The sequence below is a fragment of the Leucoraja erinacea genome, chromosome 28 (genome assembly GCF_028641065.1).
Source record: "Leucoraja erinacea ecotype New England chromosome 28, Leri_hhj_1, whole genome shotgun sequence".
NCBI classification, from domain to species: Eukaryota; Metazoa; Chordata; class Chondrichthyes; order Rajiformes; family Rajidae; genus Leucoraja; species Leucoraja erinaceus.
Genome location: NC_073404.1, coordinates 23,458,522 through 23,478,817, shown reverse-complemented (window position 1 = coordinate 23,478,817; position 20,296 = coordinate 23,458,522). Strand labels below are relative to the sequence as shown.

The following is a 20,296-nucleotide window of genomic DNA, read 5'->3' as shown; positions in this document are numbered from 1 at the left end:
TGAGATCCTTCTTCAGATCTGAAGATCTCTCCAGAGATGCTGCCCGTCCGACTGAGTTACTCCACCATTTTGTGTCTGTCTTCAGTGTAAACCAGCATCACTATTTACTTCTATTAGTATAACCACTTTCCCTTTTCACCCTTATCTGCTTCCCCTAAAACAATCACACCAACATAATTTCCCACTGTTTTTTAATCATTATTTCCAAGCCTAACACCCGCTATCTGTGGTCCCCTCGATGATGAATGGAAACATGGAAATAATTGGAGGAAGTGTTCAATATATACCAACTGTGACTAAAATTAATTATCTAATTTTAGTCCATGAACATAATACCAATTCAATGCATTGCCTCGCCAACAGTCTGTCTGTCCTTTCCTTATTTGTGTTTTAATACATGTGTTAAATGTATGTTTTTAGTGTTCTTTAGCTTGGTTTATGTGGGGGGTAGGGGGTTGGGGGGAACTTTTTCTAATCTCTTACCTCGACAGAGATGTGATTTTTCTCCGTATCGTATCTCCGTCCGCACTGCGGCCTAACATCGAGGAGTTGGCGGCCTTTGCTGGAGACCAACTTTTGAGAGCTCCACCACAGGGGAGCCTACGGGGCTTTAACATCGCGGAGCCCGCGATCCCTTTGCCAGGGATCGACCTCGGAGCTCTAACCATGCGTGCTTGCGGATTTACATCACGGAGCCCGCGGTCTCTTGTCTGTGACCGACATCGGGAACTCTAAGCCGCGGGAGTTTCGACCGCCCCGACGCGGAAGTTTCGATCGCCCCGACGAGGGAGCTTCGACTGCCGGCTGCAAGAGTTTCGACCGCTGGCAGCGGGAGCTTCGATAGCCCAGACAGATGGTTCGACTGCCCCGACTGCGGGAGAAACAACGAGGAAGAAGAATGTTTTGCCTTCCATCACAGTGAGGAATGTGGGGAATCCGCTGTGGTGGATGTTTATGTTAACTTTTATGTATTTGTGTGTCTTGTTGCTTTTTTTTCATATGGCTGTATGATAATTCGCATATCACTGTACCTTAATTGGTACACGTGACAATTAAAGTACTTTGAAACCTTTGAACATGGTACCAATTAAATGCATTGGATTATTGATTTGTTTCTTTTGTTAGCATTAACACCCCCAAAATGACCAATAATCTTTAAGTACCAAAATATAGTGCTGCATGCCGAAATGAAGAAAATTGTACCTGCGTTTGCTATTATTTCTAACAAAGTGTTTCTTGGTTTTACATTGGGTGAAAATCCTACCAATTACTCCTTTCTCCAGCAAATAAATAAATAATTCATAACAACGATAATTCACTGAAGCTTCATGCAACTAAATGTAACTTTTTTTTGGTAACTGTATAAATAATAATTTTTTAATGAGAACCCATGTGTCAACTAAATGCACAAACACTTAAACTTAACAGTGTATTGGGATAACAATTTTGAAAGGAACAGTTTATCTTAATGCCATAATTCTTGCACTAATCTAGCTGGAGTGGGCGCTCGATTATGATAAGGAGCTGAATTTTTGTCGTTGAGCCTTGGAGATATGGAGCAGGTAACGACATGAAGGTCCTTCAATTAACCAAGTTTGCACCAACCATCGACCGTCCATCATGCATGAATGCACTAAGCCCAGATACCTTCCTTCTTCCAGATTGACTATGTACATCCTCTTCACTTTATTGAATCAGTTGGAATCACATGTCGGGGCACATGGTGGCTCAACTAAAATTCAACTAAACATTCAGACCAGTTCAAAATTTTCATTTTATTAGGGTTGAAAAAGATTGGCCTCAAAATTAACTTAACTGTCACCAAAAATCACACTTCCTTTCTCATTTGTGATATATGAAACTAGACTAAGTGGGACCCGTTGGGTCCCATGTTCACACGGGAGGGCTGGTCCCCCAATGCAATGGGGGCGGGGGGGGACGACTTTCTGGAGCGCTAGTATGGGTGTTGTGGGTCGAAGGGACTGGTTTCCAGAGCGCTAGTATGGACATTGTGGGCCTAATGGATTATTGGGCTGGCAGCTCAGTCACTCAGGCTTGGTGGGCTGGCAGCTCAGGCCTGATAGGCTGGAAGCTCCAGGGCTGGTGGGCTGGTAGCTCAGTCACTCAGGACTGGTGGGCTGGCAGCTCAGTCACTCAGGGCTGGTGGGCTGGCAGAACAGTCGCTCAGGGCTGGTGGGTTGGCAGTTCACTCACGGCTATTCCTTGAAATTCTATTTCAAGCAGAGTGCAGGCCACCAAACTCAATTTCATAGCATTTCAGGCAGAGTGCAGGCCACCAAATTTCCAAACAACTCATTGCATTGTCATTAAGGGCTAACAAATCATTTATTGCAAGTACATTGCAGAATCCAGTTCAGTTGATTCACAGCTTAGAATCACAGTTGTGGACTCTCCCTCGCGATCTTCCAGAGTGACAGACTCACGTCCAGGCATCCGGGGTTTTTATAGCCCCCCCCCCCCCCCCCCCAACACGCTCCCCCAACGCAGGAAGGGGCGTTAACTTTATCGTGGTGATTGACAGGCAAAAGGACCAATCAGCTGATCCCAAGATTTTGTAAGCTTTCATAACTTTTTTATTTTTCATCAATCAGAAAATTTGTCATGGCTGCCTCAGTGGAGGATGGCTGTGAGTAAGATGGCCAAAAATCATAGCGATATATGGTAGCGGTTTTTCTAAAATCAATATACAGTGCAGACAGGAAGTGGTCAAGATGCGACTTTTACTTATATCACATCAAGGTTTGCATTTAGAAACATAGAAAATAGGTGCAGGAGTAGGTCATTCGGTCTTTTGAGCCAGCACCACCATTCAATATGATCATGGCTGATCTCCAAAATCAGTACCCATTTCCTGTTCTCCCCATATCCCTTGATTCCATTAGCCCTAAGAGCTGGATCTAACTCTCTCTTAAATATATCCAGTGGTTTGGCCTCCACTGCCTTCTGTGGCGGAGAATTCCATAGAGTCACAACTCTCTGGGTGTTTCTTGTAGCACCAAGCATTGAAGGATTATGTCCATCTTCGTGATCATCAGGATAATGGACATCATGGTAGAGTTGCTATGGTGTGTTACCAAGGCAGTCATCACATGATAAGTTGCAAAAAGCTGATACAATTCTTATTACAGTTAATCCACTTCTGGCAATATTGTACGAATACAAGTGAAATGAGCCTTTGCAAATGAGAAACAATGACATGTCTTCCAAGCTTCCAGTGATAGAGTGCTCGATAATACTCTGTAACCGTGGAGGGCCGCCAATATGCTGTAATTTTACTAAGTGGAAGAATCCCCGCTGTTCTGTCACTGGGAAGTCAATGCTCTTTATTTTGCTTCCATTATTTTAAAATTAGGTAGTTTGGGACCAAGATAAAAGCTGAGTTGTGAAGCAAAGCTTTCATTTTCTATAACAATTTTATTTCAACTATGCAAACCATTAGTATGGCAAAAGGAATACTAACTTTCCCTGGAAATTCATCTCTTGCTTGCTGATAATGCAAAGCCAGGTGGCAGAGTGAGCATGAGAAGGATGCAGGGAGGCTTCAGAAGCATCTCAACAGACCCATATATGGATGGCATGGCAAAATGAATATTGCATGGATAATGCCAATAGAACATTTTAAAGTGGTGAGAGATTGAAAGATGAGTGGCACGGTGGCATAGCAGTAGTGTTGCTGCCTTATAACGCCGGAGACCTGGGTTCGATTCTGACTAGGGGTGCTGTCTGTACGGAGTTTGTCCATTCTCCCCATGACCTGCGTGGATTCTCTTTGGGATCTCCAGTTTCCTCCCATACTCCAAAGAAGTGCGGGTTTGTAGGTTAATTGGCTTGTTGTAAATGTAAATTGTCCCTCGTGTGTGTAGGTTAGTGTGCATGGATAATTGGTTGGCGCAGACTCGGTGGGCCGAAGGGCTTATTTCCGTGCTGTATCTCTAAACTAAACTAAACTAAAATGATAGTTGGTGTTTGGAAAGACCTGAATGTCCTTGTATGCCAATCACTGAAAGTTATTTTGCTGGCTCAGCAAGCAATTTGAAAGATAAGTGGTATGTTGGCCTTTATCATGAGATCATTTGAGTACAACAGTAGAGATGAACAATGAACCGCAGATGTTGGTTTACAAAAAAAGACACAAGTGTTGGAGTAACTCAGCAGGTCAAGCAACAAACATCACTGGAGATTATGGATAGGTGACATTTTGGGTTGGAACCCTTTTTCAGACTGACTGTGAGGTGATAGGTTTCGAAGGATAGGGGACAAACGCAGGCAGGCGGGACTAGTGTAGATGGGACATGTTGGTCAGTGTGGGCAAATTGGCCAAAGGGCCCATTACCATACTGGGAAGTGTTCACCAGCCCTGGTAGCATTTCAGCCATAATCTCTTTAATAAGTCCTGGGTAGATGCCCAATCTGACGGTCTGCTTATTAAGGAGAAGGGCAAAGGCTAAGTCTGAGGAAGGGTCCCAACCTAAAACATCGCCTCTCCATGCCAGAGATACTGCCTGACCCGCTGAGTTACTCCAGTGCTGTGTTCAAGGCAAAATGATCCTTCCCCGATAGTGGTCGATGTCTTTGTATGTGTGTGGTTTTCTCCTTTATGTAAGTTTGATGGAACTCTGCGCCTGTCATTTAGAATGTGATCCAAATGCAGATAAACATCTTGCAGTGGCTGTGCATAAAACTTTCATATACGTCTAAGAGCCTATCACATCTTCTGCATCTTAAGCTGTGCACCAATATCAAGAAAGTAACATTGAATATGCTGAGGCTGTAATACTTGATGTGGAAGGAAGGAGAAAAAGAAGGCATTCTAAGGTGCCGTTTAAAAAAAAACTTGGGCCTGCTACTTTGGGTAGTATAAATCATTAAATGTTTTCAACCCTGAGCTTCCAAGTAAGGGGGTCGTTCAATACCACGAACATCTTCTTCCACTGAGTGTGTGCTCGGCCCAACATTGGCCCTTTTAATTGTGCACAACATCGTTCTGTCTCCTTCACTACTATCAATAACAGATCAGTATCTGGGCTCTCTGTGACCCGAGGAAGTGACCTGGAAAAGCGACGGCACCCTTCCAACTCCCATGGAAACCAACAGCAGGTTTCCTGGCCTTTCTTAGCTGCAGGAGCTGTTTAATTGGGAAGAAGAGAGTCTGCGTCATTTTACTTTTGTTGAAATGAACAAAGACACTATAACCATATATAACCATATAACAATTACAGCACGGAAACAGGCCATCTCGACCCTTCTAGTCCGTGCCGAACACATAATCTCCCCTAGTCCCATATATCTGCGCTCAGACCATAACCCTCCATTCCCTTCCCATCCATATAACTATCCAATTTATTTTTAAATGATAAAATCGAACCTGCCACCACCACCTTCACTGGAAGCTCATTCCACACAGCTACCACTCTCTGAGTAAAGAAGTTCCCCCTCATGTTACCCCTAAACTTCAGTCCCTTAATTCTCATGTCATGTCCCCTTGTTTGAATCTTCCCTACTCTCAGTGGGAAAAGCTTTTCCACGTCAACTCTGTAACTATCTGGTAGGTTTGGTGAGGGCAAGAGATTGTTCCCCCAGGCAATGTTAATGAGTGATTGGTAAGAAATTTAGAAACATAATTGGGAAACATCGCTGATAATATAGGGTGTACATTGTAATGTCTTTCTGACCTAGTCCAATGTGCAGTAAAGATTCATTGAGGGACAAGCTGAAAAAGGTATGGACACATATTAAGATTTTTACACAGTAAAGAATACCTTCTGGACATGCTCCAGGTTTGGGCCACAGATTAAATGCAAATCACCCATTTTCATTCATACCCTCCATGCATCGTTCATTAATTCAAAATCACCTTCACCTCAAATATATTTCCCATTTGTTGGACGTTGCAGTGTATTGTACCTCTACTTGTGCAGCTTTATCTCACTCTACTTGTGAATATAACAATGAACTTGACGCGACTTGATTTGATTTGTTTTATCCATGGGTGAAGATAAGCTGGTAAAGGCTGGTCCAGCCTGCTGGTATGAACGTGGCCAGCACAATCATTGCCAATAGGTTAAGTTGGCAATAAAGACTGTACCATTAAATGAGGCACTCCAAATTACAGGTTTTCTTCTTGTTATTCATGTAGGTCAATATTTTGAAACTATTTTAAATGAACAGCAACTTTTTAAAATGACCAATGTATGCCCTTTGTGGTTCCTGATCCTTGGTGTGAATGTTATTCAACAGCACCATGTTTTTGAGATAGAAGAGAGGGAGTGAAGAGAAAGACACAATTTTCTCAAGATCTGCTCATTTTACCAGCAGAAATGTTGCTGATTTTTTAAAAAGAAATTGTCTTCCCATTTGCTCTAGAATTTGTTACAATCTGTGTTTAACTTAATTTGGTTCTTGAACCACATTACGGCATTAGGGAGATGTATGCCAGGAAGGGTCCATGCATTTGAAGGCTTATTTTGACTTCCTCTCTTGACATTATGTGCCAGCTTTACAGACCCTAAGTGAACCTGTTGAGTAGAAATTAGGCATACCCTTTTTGGTGCACTAAAATATTGCTGCAACAAGATTGATAAAACAAGATTGTTAACATAGAAACATAGAAAATAAATGCAGGAGTTGGCCATTCAGAGCCAGCACCGTCATTCAATATGATCATGGCTGATCATCAAAAATCAGTATCCCATTCCTGCTTTTCCCCATATCCCTTGGTTCCATTAACCCTAAGAGTTATATCTAATGCCCCTGTCCCACTTAAGAAACCTGAACGGAAACCTCTGGAGACATTGCGCCCCACCCAAGGTTTCCGTGCGGTCCCCAGAGGTTCCCGGAGGTGTTTTGTCAGTCTCCCTACCTGCTTCCACTACCTGCAACCTCCGGCAACCACCTGCAACCTCCGGGAACCGCACGGAAACCTTGGGTGGGGCGCAAAGTCTCCAGAGGTTTCCGTTCAGGTTGCCTAAGTGGGACAGGGGCATAAGTCTGCTTGAAAACATCCAGTGAATTGGACTCCACTGCCTTCAAGTGGCAGATAATTTAAAAGCAGATGTACACAGCATTACTGTGATTGCCATCACAGTTGTGTTAAACAGTGACTGTCTTGGGTTCCATCAGGAGCAGAAGCATTGTAGTCTATGTTTTGCCCACCTTTGGGCACAGCCCTAAGAAAAGAACACCTACTCTTAAAGGCACAGTCGCCATGGCTGCCAGAGACCAGTAGCAGAGAGGTTTCCATGGGGGGGGGGAGGGGGAGGTAAGGTGTGCGTTTTTATACCTTGTCTTCCAGAATGAGCTTCTGTCCTGGAGTTTCCTGCTACATCTTGACCTGAGCACGCGGGATGATCATTGATCCAAACATTATTTTCTTGCCAGTTCTATTCTCCTAAAAATGCTGACGGGTTGAGAACATTGTCTGCACCTGTGAATGCACAGTCTTCACTGAGCATTATACAGCCCCTTGGTTTTTTTTTCTCTCTGTAATGATTCACTAATTATGTTTCGCCGAACACCTCCGCTCGGTCCGCAATAACCTAGCTGACCTCCCGGTGGCTCAGCACTTCAACTCCCCCTCCCACTCCGTCTCCGACCTCTCTGTCCTGGGTCTCCTCCATGGCCACAGCGAGCAGCACCGGAAATTGGAGGAACAGCACCTCATATTCCGTTTGGGGAGTCTGCACCCCGGGGGCATGAACATCGACTTCTCCCAATTCTGTTAGTCCTTGCTGTCTCCTCCCCTTCCTCAGCTCCCCTGCTGTCTCCTCCCACCCTCCAGCCTTCCGGCTACTCCTCCTTTTCCCTTTCTTGTCCCCACCCACCCCCTCCCCTGATCAGTCTGAAGAAGGGTTTCGGCCCGAAACGTTGCCTATTTCCTTCGCTCCATAGATGCTGCTGCACCCGCTGAGTTTCTCCAGCTTTTCTGTGTAACCACTAATTATGTTCTGTGGATTCAAGAGCTTCAACTTATTATGCAAAGGGTTGAAATACTTGGTGTAGGACAGTCAATGCCATTAGGTGTGAGTTCTCCACTGGCAAAATGCCAGACCACTAACATGAATCCTGACTGGTAACCACTGTTTTAATGAAGCCTTTGGTTCACCGTGCCAGTGATTGTGATCACTGATGATCACTGATCCTATTTACTCTGCGTACAGTCCGTGTTGGTAGTTTAAAAAAATCACATGATCCATTTTCTAAGAATTGTCATTTGAATGCTTTGTCCTTGGTTCTATGAATTCATGTCTATTAAACATTTACAAGCATCGCCCATATTTAAACACTCTTGCATCTCAGTGCTGCAGTTTTAAACCTCCAGAAATGTCAAAGTGCCTGCAATAAAGATTGACACAAAATGCTATCAGGCATTCAGCAGGTCAGGCAGGATCTCTGGAGAAAAGGAATAGGCATTATTTCGGATCGAAGGCCTTCTTCAGACTGAGAGCCTGGGGTGAGGGAAACTAGAGGTGTGAACAGATACAGAAAAGATACAAAACAAATCAGAGCTGGCACCGATGACCATGGAAAGGTGGAGCCCACAATGGTCCATTGTTGGCTGTGGAAGAGGTGTAACGAAGGGATACGAACTGTGAAGCTAGCAGGACAACTAGGGTAAGGGAGAGATGGAGAAAGAGGGGATGCAGGGGTTGCTTGGAATAAGAGAAATCAATATTCATACCACTGGGTTGTAAACTGCCCAAGCGAAATATGAGGAGCTGCTCCTCCAATTTGCGTATAGCCTCACTAAGAGAAAGGGTCAGTATGGTAATGGGAAAGGTAGTTAAAATGTTTGACAATACTTGGGCTTCAGATGAAATGGCCTTGCAACAAACACTAGTTCTTGATCACGTTCATGGTTCTCGGAGGTGACAAGAGATTAGCAAATGGGGATACCAGCCGTCAGTATTGAAGCACCTCTCGTGGCCTTTTGAACAAAACACAGTATTGGTGGTGACTAATGTGCCCATGGCTGCCTTCCCTTTTTGAGTGGAGAAATTTTTGAAATGTGAAAGATGTATTCAAAACAGTGAGGGACTCGAGCAGAGTAGGTGGAAACAGTCCAGAGGCAGAGGGGTTAAAAACTTAAGGACACGCAGAATCGTGAAGGAGAAAGGAACTGCGTTTTCATTATGAATATTTAACATCTGCAATGTATAACTTGACAGTGGTGGCGGCAATTGGCTTTAGCAAGTGAATTCAGTTTACACTTGGAAAAAAAAAATTACAGGGCAACAATTAATGGCCAGATGAATGGGTAAAAGAGCTAACATGGACTTAAAGGGCCAAATGTCTTCCCGCATTGTTGCCATTTTCTAATTAGAAACATAGAAAATAGGTGCAGGAGTAGGCCATTCGGCACTTCAAGCCTGTAGCGCCATTCAATATGATCATGGCTGATCATCCAAAATCAGTAACCCGTTCCTGCTTTCTCTCCATATCGCTTGATTCCGTTAGCCCTTGGAGCTATATCTAACTCCCTCTTGAAAACATCCAGTGAATTGGCCTCCACTGCCTTCTGTGGCGGAGAATTCCACAGATTCACAACTCTCTGGGTGATTCCACAGATTCACAACTCTGTGGGTGACTCGCTCTGTGTAAGATGGGAAAATAAAAGGTGGTGTAGCAAAGGGGTGATGGAAAGTGGTGATCCACTGAACACTATTTAAAAAACACACTAGTAAGCCTGGGCTGCCAACTCTCACGCATTGAGCGTGAGACTCACGCATTTCACGAAAATCTCACGCGGATCACAGAATTTCTCACACTCAACTTAAAAAATAAATAAATAAATAAATAAATAAAGTCATAGACAATTCAAGTCGCCGAGGCTTCCAGATCTCCTCCACACTCACCAATGAGAATAGTTTTCTGTCGGCGGGTTTCCCGTAAAGAACGAGCAATTTGATTGGCTTAAGCCCATCGCGCACTATTTAAAATGGCAACGTAACTGCAGTACTAATGATTCCATTTGACATTCATGGAATCAAAATCTGCAGGTGCTGGAAATTCAAAATTGTTTTAAAGATGAATAAAAACCATGGGAATATTTTCCCTGGATATGTGATTCAAGAACTAGAGGGCATTGGTTTAAAGCAGGGGTGTCAAACTACCGGCCGGCAAAGGGGTCCAATCCGGCCCGCGGGATGATTTGGGGGAAAAAAGTTAAACTAAACTCCACATTTCCGTGCAAATGGTGTGATAGGTGAGACACGGTGGTGGTCCCCGCACCGACCCCTGAGACATCGCTCACACCTCCAACCCTCACCTCGGACGGCTCTGTGTCCGTCGGCCGTTCCGTCCACACCCCATGGAGTTTTAACCCCGGCCCGGAGCCAGGGGCGGACCGGGTGAGTGGGGGTGTCGGTGCCACCTCCAGAGCCGCGGCGATGAATCTCGGCCTAAGGCTCCGCTCCGATGCCCGACCCCCAGGTCACTGACCATCATCTCCCCCGGACCCCGGCTGGACACAGAGCACCTGGGGCGGCCCGCAATCCGGGGGGGGGTGGGGGGGGGGGGGGCGTGGAGGGAAGAGACAGTGTGGGGGGGGGGGGGGGGGGGGGGGGGGCAGAGGGAAAGATAGACACAAAAAGCTGGAATAACTTAGCGGGGACAGGCAGCATCTCTGGAGAGAAGGAATGGGTGATGTTTCAGGTCGAGAAAACCAGTCATATTGATGTAAAACACAATGACTGGAGATGTGTGTTATCCAACTAAGGGCAGAAATCGGAATCATGTGTTCATCTTTATTGACGTGACACCATAATAAATATATTACAGAAAAAATAATTTAATGGGGTGGCACGGTGGCGCAGCAGTAGAGTAGCTGCCATTCAGCACCACAGACCCAGATTTGATCCTGACTACGGGTGCTGTCTGTACAGAATTTGTACATTCTCCCTATGACCACACGGGCTTTCCCCGGATATTCCGGTTTCTCCCACATCCGAAAGAAGTGCAGGTTTTTAGGCTTCAGTAAAATGTCCCTGGCGTGTAGGATGCAACTGGTAGATTGCTGGTCGGTGTGGATTTGGTGGGCTGAAGGGCCTGTATGTTTTACATATATATCCTAATTTAATTGAACCATGTACGGTTGAATATGTGGCATTATTATTGTCTTGTTTCTATAGACAAAGGGTAAAGTTGATTAATTTATTTGTGCAGAACAGTGATGGAAATCCGACTCCTCTTGCCTTGTTTCTATGTTTTTGCTTCTCTCTATATATGCATACCAGCATGAATTATAATCTGATTTCCATACATGAATATACTAAGGCCATTCATGTGCTGCACCTGTTGATCAGAGCCTGGCTCTACTGTGGAATGTAATTAGGAATGTAATTTAGCCTAACCTTATTCATACCTAATCGAAATTAAAGCATAAATGTTGCATTCAAGTGTAAGTTAAAAGACTCGCTACAGTATGCACCAGATTGCTCAATTTCAAGCTGAAAAATGCAAAAGCTCCATACGATGGGAGGTGGGACACCCCTCTCCCACACCCTTCCCCCCTCGGTGGCTACGCTTACTCAGGCTTCGTCGCTATGCTCCCTTGCAATTTCTCACTCAACTGTCACCCAATGTTGGCAGCCCTGAGTTAGCATTACCAAAATATGAAAGATTCAGCTTTATCACTAACGACCACAGTGTCCAGTATCAGGAAGTCATCTGTCAAAAGTCCTCAACAATTTAGTGCTGCAAAGTTAATCATTTTTCACACGCTAAAACTGTTAAAACAGTTAAAAAATAAAAGTCTGAGTAAATAATAATGACAGTACCCTATTAATGTTGGGTTTTATAAGCAGGCGAATAATGCATTTTGAAGTACTTTTAGGTCATATTAGATAATTGATGACAGGGCACTTCTGGTCAGCCCCAATGGGGACTAAGTTCCCGCTTGAAATAGAAATCGCTCAGTGTAATAGAAATGAAAGAGAATACAATTGTACAAGGAACAAATGATCACTTGTCAGATCTGCTGTTACATGAGAAGGACACACATGGACCAGGAATTGAATTGTGAGGGAATAATTCACAGGGGAAGTGACCAACTTGCTTTTAACAACCATAGCTCAAAAATATTAGGACTGAAGTCTTGCTGTTAGAAATGTAGTTTCAGCCAGTATCTGGCACAGAATTGAGGGTATTCTGGCAGCACCTTAAAAACACCTGCAAATTAGTGGCGTACGTCCGTGGAGTTGTGGATAGCCTTCTGTGGGTCCATTTGAGTTTAGTTAATTGTCACGTGTACCGAGGTACAATGAAAAGCTTTTGTTGCGTGCTAACCTGTCAGCGGACAGACAAAACATGATTACAATCGAGCCATCCACAGTGTACAGATACACAATAAGGGGATTGATGCGAATTAAGTTTAATGCAAGGTAAAGTCCGATCAAAGAGAGTCCAAGGGTCTCCAATGAGGTAAACAGTAGCTCAAGACCGCTCTCTAGTTGTTGGTAGGAAGGATCAGTTGCCTGATGACAGCTGGGGGAAAAACTGTCCCTGAATCTGGAGGCGTGTGTTTTCACACTTCTATACCTTATGCTCGATGGGAGAGGGGGACAAGGGAGTGTCTGCTGGCTTTGCTGTGGCAGTGTAATGTATAAATGGACTCAATGGAAGGGAGGTTGGTTTGTGTCTTCCCCGGTGACACCATTCAGGTAGGCTCGGTGAGTGAATGGGAGGGCACCAAACATGGGCTGCCGGCATGTCCAGGCAGTTTGTCAAGCTGGGAGAACAGTCCTGATTCCACAACGTACAGAGAAAGGTTTCAAAGCTGGTCCTGCTGGATTCCTTCAGCAATCCCATCAACAGCTTTAACACGTTTCCAGACATGGGCAAAAGCCTGATGAATGGTTTATGTCCCCACAAGTGACATCTGAAGATCCCTCATCCATGGATTCTGACTCATTCTACACCTAGAGATGGCATAGTGGCACAGAGTTGCTGCCTTACAGCACCGGAGACCTGGGTTTGATCCTGACTGCGGGTGCTGTGTGTATGGAATTTGTACATTCTCCCTGTGACCACATGGGTTTTCTACGGGTGCTCCGGCTTCCTCCACAATTCCACAGACGTGCAGGTTTGTAGTTTAATTGCTGTCTGTAAATTGCCCCTAGTGTGTAGGGTGTGAAACTGGCATTATATAGAACTAGATTGTTGGTCAGCGTGGGCTTGGTGGCTCAAAGAGCCTGTTTCCACATCATATCTCTAACCTAACTAAACTATAAAATCAGCAAAAAGATTCCAATTCTCTCTTCTGGAGATAACACGTCAAGTGAAATCTCGATTAAGGATGTGTTTGTACTAATCTTATCAAACCCAACCAATGCAAGCAATGTGATGGCTGGAATGGGTTCAACTTGAACCTGCAGTAAACTTTCCTACATTATATATGTATTTTTAGGAATCTCACTTTTCCTGAAGAAATGTTAGTAGGCCTTAAACACACAAAATCGAATTTACAGGTTACTTCTGTGTAATGCCCCATTTTCATAAGAGTCTATTCTTCGACGTTTTCCCACTTTAGGATTGTCAAAGTCTCTCGGGCTCATTGAGGGATTTGGTGGACGAGGTCAGGGAGGGTTGCCATCTACACTCACGACTGAAGAGGAACGAGAAGCTGTAGGAGCATATGAGAAATATGGATACAACACCTACCTGAGCAACAGGATTTCTCTGGATCGATCCATCCCAGACTATCGACCGAGCAAGTAAGTGACAACCCTTCAATCATGAGCAGTTTTTAACCCCCTTTTACTTGGTGGCTACGATATTTAATATTCTTTATTAATGGGTTTAACAAATGGAATGAGAAGGTAGACACAAAATGCTGGAGTAACTCAGCGGGGCAGGCAGCATCTCTGTAGGGAAGGAATGGGTGACGTGTCGGGTCGAGAACCTTCTTCAGTCTGATGAAGGGTCTCGACCCGAAACGTCACCTATTCCTTCTCCCCTGAGATGCTGCCTGTCCCGCTGAGTTGCTCCTGAATTTTGTATCTCCCTTCGATTTAAACCAGCATCTGCAGTTCTTTCCTACACAAATGGAATGAGAATGCATTCCGTCAATGTGTATCCCACGGAAATGGTCAGTGGAGGACTGGTGGATTTTCTGTCAAGCTTATTTCAATGTGGGTGCGTTGCAGGCTTCTATTGACTTCATTGTCCAGAAGAGGAACTCCCTTTGAAGACTAGCAAATCCATTCTATTGGTTCCACTTTAAAGTTTATATTCACGTGGTCTTCCTAAATATGATTGTCACTTAAAATCTTCAACTCCAGCGGAAGAATTCCATGCTATCAACTCACATTCAGTTCAATTAAAGTAGATTTGACAGAACCCATCTCACGAGAATGCTCAAGATTCAAAGCAAATGAATATCTCTGCTTTTTATGGGCTTTATGAGACTTAATTGGACAATTTGTATTTGGTACTTATGCATTTCCCATGTAATGTGGCATTATGTTGAAATTTCACTCGTAAGTCTATTTTGGAGTTGGCATTGAGGACCAAGTGGACAGAAATCCTCATGTATCCATGAGGAGGTTGAAGTAACATGGGTGAGGGACAACAATAATGATTTACCTGTTGATGCACTGCATTTCACCTTCAATTGTGGCTAAAGTTCAAAGTCGCCAATATATCAGTGCTGTACACTTTTTCGGGTGAAAATGAGATGGATGGTTTGCCTTAACTGAAACACTGGAGCGAGACCATCTTGTCCTAGGAGTGCCCAATGAAGAGTACCAGCAGAGCAAAGTGGTTTAAGCTTAAAGCATCAGACGGACTATTAATTACACAGAGAATGGTGTCCTGTGTCCAGAACCAGATGGTTCTGATAGACTTTGTTACTCTAGAGTTGCAAGTGTCTCTGCAGGAAATGTCTCGTCACATTTTCTGAATGATGTGCTCCTTATCATATTTTGGATCCTAACTGATTGTAAGACATAGAAATAGAGACGTGGAATTCATTACCACCGAGCGCTGTGAAGGCCGTCAGTGGATATTGTTAGGGCTGTGATAGATAGATTCATGATTAGTACGGGCGTCAGGGGTTATGGGGAGAAGGCAGGAGAATGGGGTTGAGGAGGAGAGATAGATCAGCCATGATTAAATGGCGGAGTAGACTTGAAGTTTAGGCTGAATGGCCTAATTCTGCTCTTTTCACATATCAATATTAACATAACTAGGAAACAGGCCCTTCAGCCCACTAGGTCCACACTGACAATCGATCAGCCGCTCACACCAGATTAATGTTACCTCACTTTCTCTTCCACTCCCAACACATGGGGCAATTTATCGAGCCCAGTTAACCTACAAACCCACATGTTTAGTTTAGTTTAGTTTAGAGATACAGTGAGGAAACAGACCCTTTGGCCCACCGAGCTGACCCTGACCAACGATCACCTGTACACCGGTTCTATCCTACAAACCAGGGACAATTTACTGAAGTCAATTAACCTACAAACCTGCTCATCTTTGGAATGTAGGAGGATCCAGGGAAAACCCGCGCTGTCACAGGGATAACGTGCCAACTCCACACAGGCAGCTCCCGTAGTCAAGATTGAACCCAGGTCGCTAGTGCTATGGGGTAGTGGCTCTACCAGCTCCATCTTAACAGCAAAACGCTGAGAGAAAAAACAGGCTTATACTTTTCAACTTCCAGGTAATTTTGGGCTAATTAGTCTCAAGATGCTCCCAAGTGCAGAGATGGAGTGAGTGGCCAAGGACAATATTTTGAGAAAGCAACTAAAAATTATTCCTTCAGTTGGAAGATATTGTTTTATTTATCCAATGCTGAATGTTGGACAAGAAGTCAGACAATTTTAGGATGGGTAGGAGCCAACGGAGGTTGAGGGGATAGCTAGTGGAGCAGCAGTTGCACTGTGCCAGAGGCCCAGGTTCTCTCCTGACCTCCACAGCGGTCCGTGTAGAGTTTAAACGTTCTCGCTATGACTACATGGGTTTACACCGGGCACTGCAATTCCTCCCACTTCCTAAAAAGATGCAGGTGGTTTGGTTAATTGCCCCTTGTGTGTAAGGTGAGTTTGAACAGAGAAGTCGATGAGAATATAAGGAGAATAAAACGTGAAAAATTAGTGAAGGGCCACTTTTCGTGCTGTTTTTCTCAATGGCTGTGATGGAACATTGAAACGAGGTTGCCATCAGCATATCTACAGAAAATGACACAGAGTGCATATGTCAAGGAGCAACATATAGATTTAGCTCAGTTTAGTTCAGAGATACATTCTTCCCCCTCATTCTTCTAGACTCATTCTACTAAACTTCTGTTGCCTATCCTCACTGATTGTGGTCTATGGGTGAGGAGGTCAAGGGTCCAGTGGTAGGGAGGGGTGCTGACTCGTAGCCCCAGTGTTATTAGGCCCACTGTGCCTATAAAGCTGCAGCATGTAAGAACTTCATTGTTCTGGTTCACATCCATTGCATTTAACAAATAAACACTCTTGGCAGCGTAATAATGGCTGCGCGGCATTTTCATTATTGTTGATTATTTATCAAAATATTCCATAATGTTTACTTGTTTTATCGACTGGCTAGCCTTTGTATTTTTCTCAAGGATGTAGCATCCTGCTGCGGTGCATAATTGTACAGTAGCTCAACATTGATGAGGGCTGTGGAAACAAAGAACTGCAGATGCTGGTTTATACCAAAGACAGACACAAAGTGCTGGAGTAACTCAGTGGGACGGGCAGCATCTCTGGAGGAAAAGGGTAGGACCCTTCTTCAGTCTGACCCGAAATGTCACCTGTCCTTTTCCCCCAGAGATGCTGCCTGGCCCGCTGAGTTACTCCAACACTTTATGTCTGTCTTTGGTGAGGGTTGTACTATGAGAGACCAATGCTGCTCAATCCACTCTTCCTCAGTTCTGTTTTTGCTGGATGCTGGAGGGTGTTATAGTCACTGAGTGATACAGTGTGGAAACAGACCCTTCGGCCCAACTTGCCCATGCTGGCCAACATGTCCCAGCTATGCTCGTCTCACCTGCCTGCATTTGGCCCATATCACTCCAAACCTGTCCTATCCGTATATATGTCTAACTGTTTCTTAAACGTTGGGGTAGTCTCTGCCTGAACGACCTCCTCTGGCAGCTCATTCCATACTCCCACCACCCTTTGTGTGAAAAAGTTACCCTTCAGATTCCTATCAAACATTTTCCCCTTCACCATAGACCCATGTACCCTGGTCCTCGATTCCCCTACTCTGGGCAAGAGACTCTGTGTGTCTACCCGATCTATTCCTCTCATGATTTCATACATTTCTATAAGGTCACTCCTCATCCTCCTGCGCACCAAGGAATAGTGTCCCAGCCTACTCAACCTCTCCTTATAGCTCGGATCCTCAAGTCCTGGCATCATCCTCGTAAAACACACACACACACTGTATGTCTTTGATATCAGAAAGCAACTCCCATCCAGGATCATGCAATCAGTAGCCAGCCACTCCTCATTTTATCCATTGATGATTTCAATTCAGTCTGTTTGTGACGTGACTTTTACTGCTGGAACGTATTCCTTGACCGAGCCCCGGCTAACAAACTTCTTTCTGCACCAGTCCAGATCAATAATTGCTTTTAAATGTCTATAATCACTCCCTGGTCCATTATCACACACCAGGAAGGCAATTATGTGCAAGCCTTCTGATCACATTGCTCCTGGACATATCTGTCAGAATGGTTCTTTAATAATTCCAAGGTCTATGCATGCTGATTTCTGATTGAAATATTTACGGCTTCATTTCCTTTGGATGAGTGTGGATTTCATGCTTTGCCTATCATCTGTTGCACTCGAGGCCGTTGCATTTGCTCAGTTCAAGTATTATCTTCCCTTCACTACATTAGTGACCTGGAGTGTGTCGGATGGTCTCAAATGTTGAGGACCTTGTTAGCAAGCAAAATCAGCAACCAGTGAAATCTGGTTCTGGTTTGTGGCCCTGGATGACTTAGGGTGTATGGTGGATGGGCTGCTTCATTCTCCAATGGCACAGTGACGCAGCTGGTAGAGCTACTGCCTCACAGAGCCAGAGACGCAGGTTCAATCCTGACCTTGCGACGCTGTCTGTGTGCAGTTTACAAGCCCTCCCTGTGATCATGTGGGTTTCCTCCGGGTGCTCCGATTTCCTCCCACATCCCAAAAACATGTAGGTTTATAGGTTAGTTGACCTCTGTAAATTTTGTTCATTTCACTTCAGTTGAGTTTATTGTCACGTGTACCGAGGTATGGTGAAAAGCTTTTGTTGCGTGCCAACCAGGCAGCGGAAAGGCAATACATGATTACAACTGAGCCATTTACAGTGTATAGATACACGATAAGGGAATGACATTTAGTGCAAGGTAAAGCCAGTAAAGTCCAATCGAAGATAGTCTGAGGGTCAGCAGTGAGGGTCAGCAGTGAGGACTTTTCCCCAGAGAGTGGGGAGTCATAGCAAAAGTGGGATAAGATAGAATATAGGGCAGGTTTAGAGGGATATGGGCCAAGCACGGGCAGGTGGGACCACTGTAGTTGAGGCAGGTTGGGCGGAGTGGGATAGTTGGGCCGAATGGCCTGTTACCATGCTGTATGACTGTGTGACTCTAATTACTGAAACATGGACTTGGTGGGCTGAAGGGCTTGCTTCTTAGCTGTATCTTACAATCGATCAATGAAATCAATTGTGAACTTTCTTAGTGGTATTTTGAGAGCATGACCACGTGTATTCAAAAACCAGCATTTATAAAATCAAATGAATTATTTCTTTAGACAAGAAGCTTGTTTCTTCTGGAAGATTTTGCTATGTGTCCTCATGATGCAGGCTGTTGTTGCATTTGCACAATTTAAGATATTATATGTGCCAAAAGGCTTCTGAGATATCTGAAATAACCTTCAAGAACACGACAAATGCTTTAGCTTTAAACTCTTAATTCTCCCAAGCAGAGACAATGAATCAATCACAATCAATGCAATAATGCTATTTTGACATAAGATAAGAGCACAAAATCCCTTTTTATTTTGTTAAGTGAACACAATAACATCGGGATCAATGGAGCACTGATGGGAAGATAAATATGCTTTGTTTGGAATCCTAGCCAGCTTTACCTTCCAGTCTTTAAAGACAAACCTTTGAAAGGCTGTCAATAATTTCAACTCTCCAATTCACACACCTCGATCAAAGGGTTATTCAGCAGAACAGACATAAATAGTCAAAGACACAATGTTCTGGAGTAACTCAGTGAGTCAGTGCATTTCTGGAGAATCTGGATAGGTGCCATTTTGGGTTGCGATCCATCGTCTGAACAATTTCCACCGGGTGCTCCGGTTTCCTCACGCATTCCAAAGACTTGCAGGTTCGTAGGTTCATTGGCTTTGGTAGAGATTGTAAATTGTCCCTAGTGTGTATGAAAGTGCTAGCGGTGGTCAACGCTGGCTCGGTAAGCCGAAGCGCCCGTTCCCTCGCTGTATCTCTAAAGCAAACTAAACTAAACTGATTGCAGTAGTGGTAAGAGAGGTGGCTAGTGATAGGTAGAAAGAGGTGAGGGGGTTTATTGTGATAGGCACATGGTTGGACTAATGCCAGAGATGAGAAAAACAAAAGGTATATTATTTGGAGATGAGGATAGAAGAGGTGTGAAATGTGAAGCCAGAGGAAGGAATATAGGTAGAAGGGCATGCGGGGGGAGGGGGGGGGGGGGGGAAAGGGAAAACATGGGTTCACTTCCAGGTGGAGCACAGGGAAGAGAGAGGTGGGGGAAGTTGGGAGGGGGGGGGGGGGGGGGGGGGGTGATTGACTAAAATTGGAGAATTCAATGTCCATGTTGTTGGGTTGAGATCTAACCAAGTGGAATACTCATCCAGTTTATGTGTGGGATCATTCTGGCAACGGAGGAGGCTCAGGACAGAAAGGCCGGCATGGGACCGGGAAGGGGAACTATAATGATTAGTGACTGAGAGATCCAGCAGGCCTTGGCTGACCGAGGGCAAATGTTGGGCAAAATGGCTGCCTAGTCTGTGCTTGCTCTTGCTGATGTAACTGAGACCACATTGGGAACACCAACTGCACCATAGTTTTTAAAAAGATTGGAGCATGGAGACAATAGTGTGGACAGCATTTTAACTCAAGTTCTGTCGAATTCTTATAATGGCTTCTAATACCATTTTAACCTTAATGTTGAATATCACATGGATAAATCCGTGCATGCCTTTGTGTTTATATACAACCTCATCAACTTACTATCTTCAAAAATCTTAATCTTAATTTATCAGAACATGTATGATCATTTTGAAAC

General features: G+C 44.4%; 1 protein-coding gene across 1 annotated transcript in view; it reads left to right on the top strand.

Moving 5' to 3' along the window:
* The window catches only part of galnt17 (polypeptide N-acetylgalactosaminyltransferase 17), a 289,144-nt gene that overhangs the window by 23,785 nt on the left and 245,063 nt on the right, over positions 1-20,296 (top strand). Inside the window, exon 2 of the mRNA XM_055658049.1 lies at positions 13,547-13,730. Within this exon, the coding sequence (XP_055514024.1) occupies positions 13,547-13,730 (184 nt within the window). The remainder of the gene's footprint in view (positions 1-13,546; positions 13,731-20,296) is intronic.